Source organism: Chenopodium album, chromosome 13 (assembly GCF_948465745.1).
Source record: "Chenopodium album chromosome 13, dcCheAlbu1.1, whole genome shotgun sequence".
NCBI lineage: Eukaryota > Viridiplantae > Streptophyta > Magnoliopsida > Caryophyllales > Amaranthaceae > Chenopodium > Chenopodium album.
The window spans coordinates 2,986,658-2,992,667 of record NC_137846.1 but is presented as its reverse complement, the minus strand read 5'-3'; the positions used below and the strand labels follow the sequence as shown (position 1 = coordinate 2,992,667).

At 32.2% G+C, this 6,010-nt stretch overlaps 1 protein-coding gene across 1 annotated transcript; it reads left to right on the top strand.

The window, feature by feature from the left end:
* The first annotated feature begins 427 nt into the window (after window positions 1-427).
* Window positions 428-4,558, top strand: LOC145574248 (elongation factor 1-beta 2-like). Its single transcript, XM_081631995.1, has 6 exons — window positions 428-594; window positions 1,241-1,357; window positions 2,244-2,322; window positions 2,782-2,902; window positions 3,985-4,098; window positions 4,198-4,558. The coding sequence occupies exons 1-6, from the start codon at window positions 512-514 to the stop codon at window positions 4,359-4,361; spliced, it is 678 nt and encodes a 225-aa protein (XP_081488121.1). The 5' UTR covers window positions 428-511; the 3' UTR covers window positions 4,362-4,558.
* Window positions 4,559-6,010: the final 1,452 nt, after the last annotated feature.

Below are 6,010 nucleotides of genomic sequence, written 5' to 3'. Positions count from 1 at the left end.
TAAAATTTAAACAAAATTAATTTAATACTAAATAATAATAGGTACAATAATGTAGTGATATATATAATAATAGGTACAATAATGTAGTGACAAATATATATATATATATATATATATATATATATATATATATATATATATATATATATATATTAAAGAGATAGAGAATAAAAGAGTATGACAAGAGGATCCTCTTGTTGTGGGAAATTATGGAGGAGGAGGAAGATGAAGAGTATTATGATAGTGGAAAGTGGGGTATAGGAAAAAGTAGATGATGTGTCAAAAGGAGAATGGGAGAGAGAGGGAAAAAGTATGGAAGTAGAGTACTCCCATTGGAGATGCTCTTATGCGAAGTTGGAATATTCGGAGTTTTCCAAAATCTCTAGGGTTTTGTCATATAAAAAGAAATTCAGCCATCAATTCTTCTTCCTTTTCTCTCCGCCTCACTCTCTTCTTTAACTCTCTCGAACTCATCTCTGTTCTTCTCTCTCCTCAAATTTCATCCTTAATAATGGCAGTTTTCAAGGATTTGCACACTGAGACTGGTCTCAAATCTCTCGAAGATCACCTTTCTGGCAAATCCTACGTTTCTGGGTAATTTTTTCCAGATTTTAATTTCCTCAATTTTTGATCCAATTTTATTATTGTTTAATTTTTTTGATTTGTAGCACTGTTATTGATTTTGTAGCTGAATTGTATTGAATTAGTAACAATCTGATTGATATGCTTGTTTATCGATTTCAATTGATTTATTTGCCGCTTCGATTTGAACTTTGTTGAATGTAACTGATGATGATTGAACTTGTGTAAAATTATATGGTAATGTTGAATTAATGTTTTACAATGTGATTTTTTGTGTGACGATTGTTGAAAATTTAAAGTGACTTAGAAATTGCGATGGGTTCCATTGAAAGATTTCCATGCGTTTACATTGTTGATTTATTGACATTCTGTTGATTAAAAGATGCCAACTTTTGAAACCGTTTTGATTTTTGTGGATTTTTGCTAATTCAATTGGATCCATAATATATTATTGTATAAGTTAATGCAACATAATATCATTGTATGTCATTGTGTGTAAGCAATATAACATTGTTGATTGATAGTATAATTTAATTAGATCCTTAATATGTGTCAAAATTTACTGAAACCCGATTATATTTTGGATTGGAAGAGTACTGCCCTTATTTTTTTTCTATTCATTGGACTTATGTTTGTAAGCTTCATTACTATTGTAAAGGGATGAGCTGACCAAGGATGACATCAAGGTGTACTCTGCAGTATTGGAGAAGCCAAGTGATTCTTTCCCAAATGCAAGCAAGTGGTACGAGAGCGTTTCCCAACAGCTCGCCGCAAGGTTTGTGACTGATTTTCACCACTTCCCAATCTTTCCTAATTCACATTTAGCTTTAGGAATTGTCAACCACTTATCGGTGATGATAAAACCTGGATGTGTGGAAGCTGTTTAACAGCAGCAATCTAAGTTTGGTTTAGGCCTAAGATTTACAAGTGCCTATAAGGTTACTGCATTAGGTCGTGTAGTAATTAAAGATAACTAAGAGTTGCTGCTCTTGAATGATGATTTAAATATTCAATTTTTATCCATGCACAGAAAATAGGAGATGGTCCTTGAGTTATTTAACCAACAATTAGAGCTTATTTTGTTGTCTTTGGTTGGGATTTATTGTCTAGATCATTAGAAGTCGTATATCATTTGCTGCAGCTAGAGATCCTTGAGAGGTTTATTACTTATATGTGCTTTTTGGAGTTTCATCTGACAAACAAATGGTCAAATGAGGATTTTTTTTTTTTAGATTTTTCCATGTCAAGGTGTTATAATGGTTTTCCTGTCAACAAACCGTTACGAAAATGCATCACAATATTAAAGCATCTATACTCTCTTAGTTCTTGATTTATAGGACACATATGATTTGAGATCACTTAAACTGAACTGGGTTATTATCCGACAAGTATCCATCACTAATTTGAGTTTTACATTTCAATCATGGAGGTAGTATGGATGTATGGGTAGATCCAAAATTTAACAAGTTTTAAGTAGTCAGTGGCTTGTTATGTTGGGAGGTGTAAATCTGAAAGTTTACCCTGCTTGCCCATCTTTTTGCGGTAGAGATAATTTTATTTTGTCAGTTTGTTTCTTCTAGAATAGAAATTCTCCAAGATTTTTTTTTGTTCTTAAGAGTGGGTTCAACATCTGATCATTTATTATTTTTTTATGATGACAGTTTCCCTGGCCAAGCTGCCGGTGTGAGATTTGCTTCCCAGGGAGCTCCTGCTGCATCTGCTCCTGCTGAGGAAAAGAAGGTTTGTTCTTATATTTAATTGCGCTTCTTTAGTTGTCTTCTGATACAAAGATGGTTATAACTTGTGATGTACTAAGGTTAGAAATGGTACTGCTTACACTTGCTAAGGCTGTTGACAAAAACAAATAACTTTGTATAATTTACTGTTTTACTCATCAAAATCCAGTGATATTCAATTAGTCTCTAATTAAAGGACCTTTATGATTTATAGAACTCAAATAATAACAAATGAGCAATATGAATGAGATTGAACATATGATTTTGTAGTAATAGTATATGTAATAGAAGAAAGTAAAAAAAAATGATTTGAATTTATATTGTTTATGAGATGATCTGAAAGCGCTGCGATCTCAATGTCAATTTATTTTTTATAAATACAGCCTATGATTTTTCTTCTCCTTCTGTCACTGTTTGATAGTATATGGTTCTCTTATGCAATTTTTTTTCTGTAAATTTGCAGGAAGCAACTGCTGAAGATGATGACGATGATATGGATCTCTTTGGTGATGAGACTGAGGAAGAGAAGAAGGCTGCAGAAGAGAGAGAGGCAGCTAAGAAGGCATCTGGAAAGAAGAAAGAAAGTAAGATTTGTGTTTTGAATTATGCCTAAATTTTCTTAGTTTTCTTTGCTTTGGGTGGGGTGAGCTAGTCAAAGATATTATTCTGAAACTTATGTGATCTCAATGTTGGTTGAGTGAAATTGCTGAAGAGACAACTTATGTGCATTCTGTCAGCGTTAAATTTTCGAGCATTACACCTGGATAATGGGTGCTATGCATGAACTAACGCTAAAGTAATATCCTTCTCCAGAGACTTTTATCCTATAACGGAAGTACTATAGTCTTTCCCTTTGGAGATGGGAAAATTGTTTGTTTTAATGTCATATATATTTGGAAATAATCTGTAGATAATGCTTCATAACACAGAGGTTGATTCATCAATCTTTTAATATGGAAATACTGTGATCGGATATCAATTGAATCTAATTGCAGAAGAGAGAGACTATATGTTTTATATCATTGTTTGCAAGCGTTGAATTTCGAGCGTTACACCTGGATAAATGGGTCTTATGCATGAACCAGCGCCAAAGTAATACCCTTCTCCAGAGATTATAGCTATAGCGGAAGAACTATAGTCCTCTTTTACTTTGGAGATGGGGAAATTGTTTATTTTACTGTTGTATATGCTTGGTGTTATCTTAGATAATAATATTTATAATTTGAAAGCACTGTGATCTCAATTTCAAATGAATCTTATTGTGAAAGAGAGTATTATGTGATTCTGTCATTTTTGTCAAGCGTTGAATTTCGAGCGTTACACCTGGATAATGGGTCTTATGCATGAACCATCGCCAAAGTAATACCCTTCTCCAGTTATTTTTTATCCTAAAGCAGAAGAACTATAGTCTTCTTTTCCTTTGGAGATGGGGAAATTTTTATTTCATTGTAATATACTAATATGTGCTTTGTGTAATCTGAGATAATAATTCTTCATATGGATATGCACTCGTTTAGGTATAGTATGACCGGTCCTACATAACTGTTGCTGAATTCATTTCATGACTTGCTGAATTCCTTTCATGTGAAACAGCTCTATAGCCCATGAAACAGCTCTATAGCCCATGAAACTTTTTTGTCTCTGACTGTTCTACCTTTGTAATTAGGTGGAAAATCTTCCATTCTTCTTGATGTGAAGCCATGGGATGATGAAACCGACATGCAGAAGCTTGAAGAGGCTGTTCGCAGTGTCCAGATGGAAGGTCTCACATGGGGAGCATGTATGATCCTATCTGTCTCCATTCTCACCTTTTACAAATTTCAACTTTGCATTTTTATATGATGAGCTAAATGTAAAATGTCCCATGATTTTCCTGCAGCCAAATTGGTCCCAGTTGGTTACGGTATTAAGAAGATGACAATCATGATGACTATTGTTGACGACCTTGTTTCCGTCGACAACCTCATCGAAGACTACCTCACAGCCGAGCCAAGAAACGAATACATCCAGAGCTGTGATATTGTCGCCTTCAACAAGATTTAAGAGGACTACATAGTATAGCTCTATTCCGGGTTTTAGTAGTTCTTAATCTGGGATGCTTTAGTTTGTCTCTAAAGATTTTGTTTTCGTTGCATTGTCTTATAGGTGGTGTGTATGGTTCGAGGGATGAGTGGGGCTGTAAAACTCCAAGATTTATTTTAACGGTAACAGTTTTTATCAAATCGGATTCTTTGTTAGTATTATGGGCACCGATGTGCTGCCAATCTGCAGATTATATCAGTCATTAAGCTTGTTCCGAGGCCAGTGCAAGTATGTATGGGGTATTTTGTTCTCCTACGTTTCGGGGTTTGCAGGGTTGGTGAACCTAAATTCGGTGTTTTTCATGTTTTTTCCAAGCTATCATTTATGAAAGTAACATGACTACGGCATTCTTTTCGCTATTGTGATGATGCAAAGGGTGAAGTCTTTAAAAAAATGCGGACTATGTAACGAAAAAGACCTGGACTTTTGACCTTTTCAAATGTAGTTTAATAAGCCAATAATTAACAATATACGAGGTTCTTATTTCGTAAATATCAATGACAAGTTCAAATTGATTTTCTTATTAATAATGCGTTTTAGAATATTAGAAGTACAAGTTGATTGTTGTTACGTGTTATAATAATATTTATCATAAAAAAATTAGTGCTATACACGGTATTGACTATAAGTAAGTCATGACGATTCTTAGATTAAGATTCGATGTGTACATGAGTATGAAATTATAAATGTAAGATAAAATTGTCTAATATCTTTTTAATACAGCTAAGCTTAGTTTAGGTGGAAGATTATTGATTGCACAATATTGATTGTAAGTGATTCATAACGATTACTTAGATTATGATTTGACGTCTACACAACTATGTATAAATGTATGATAAAATTGTCCAATATATATTGTAATTAAACCAAGCTAAGCTTAGTTTGTTATAAGATTATTGATTACACTGATTTTTTTCATTATTATTTATAAATATTGTCAATACTATTTGTTTATTGGCTCATACTTCCAACTAATAAAAATCAATTTACACCCTTTGAATTTAAAAATAAGAAATAATGTTTTTTTTTTGAAAGAAAAAATAAGAAATAGTTATTGTTTACACAATTACACCTTTTGAATTTGAAAATAAAAATTATTCATATCAATTAACAAAAAACATTACAAATGGTAAACTCAAAAAAAAAAAAAAAAAAAAAAAGTTGATAAAAATCGTCAAAAAACAATCTATTCATTTTAAACCCATATTTTTTTTATACTTCCTATGTTTTTTTAGTTGCCACACTTTTACTTTCACGGTCTGTTAGACAATTTTTTAAGAGAGAGATAGAGAGAAAAATAAGAGTCTGTTCACTTCAGCTTAATTTGAGTTCAGTTCAATTCAATTCAGCTCCAATTGGTTCAGTTCAGTTTACTTTAGCTCCTAATTTCATTCTCTCATTTCATCTCTATTCAGTTCAACTCTAATCAGTTCAGTTCAATCCTAAGAGAGACCCTATTAGAAGAAATATCAAAAATAAAAAGTATTGTAACTAATATACAATTTCTAAAATAAAAAAAAAATGTAGAAACTAAAAAGAAATAAAATACAGTACTCCGAATAATTATCCAAAGTCATTATAGGTCAATATTTTATCAACAAAAATAAAAG

What these genes read in the sequence shown, in the direction of transcription:
- LOC145574248 (XM_081631995.1), top strand. Translation starts at nt 512, where the DNA reads ATGGCAGTTTTCAAGGATTTGCACACTGAGACTGGTCTCAAATCTCTC. An exon ending in GGCAAATCCTACGTTTCTGG is followed by an intron (nt 595 to 1,240) that starts GTAATTTTTTCC and finishes ACTATTGTAAAG; the next exon opens with GGATGAGCTGACCAAGGATG. An exon ending in CTCCTGCTGAGGAAAAGAAG is followed by an intron (nt 2,323 to 2,781) that starts GTTTGTTCTTAT and finishes GTAAATTTGCAG; the next exon opens with GAAGCAACTGCTGAAGATGA.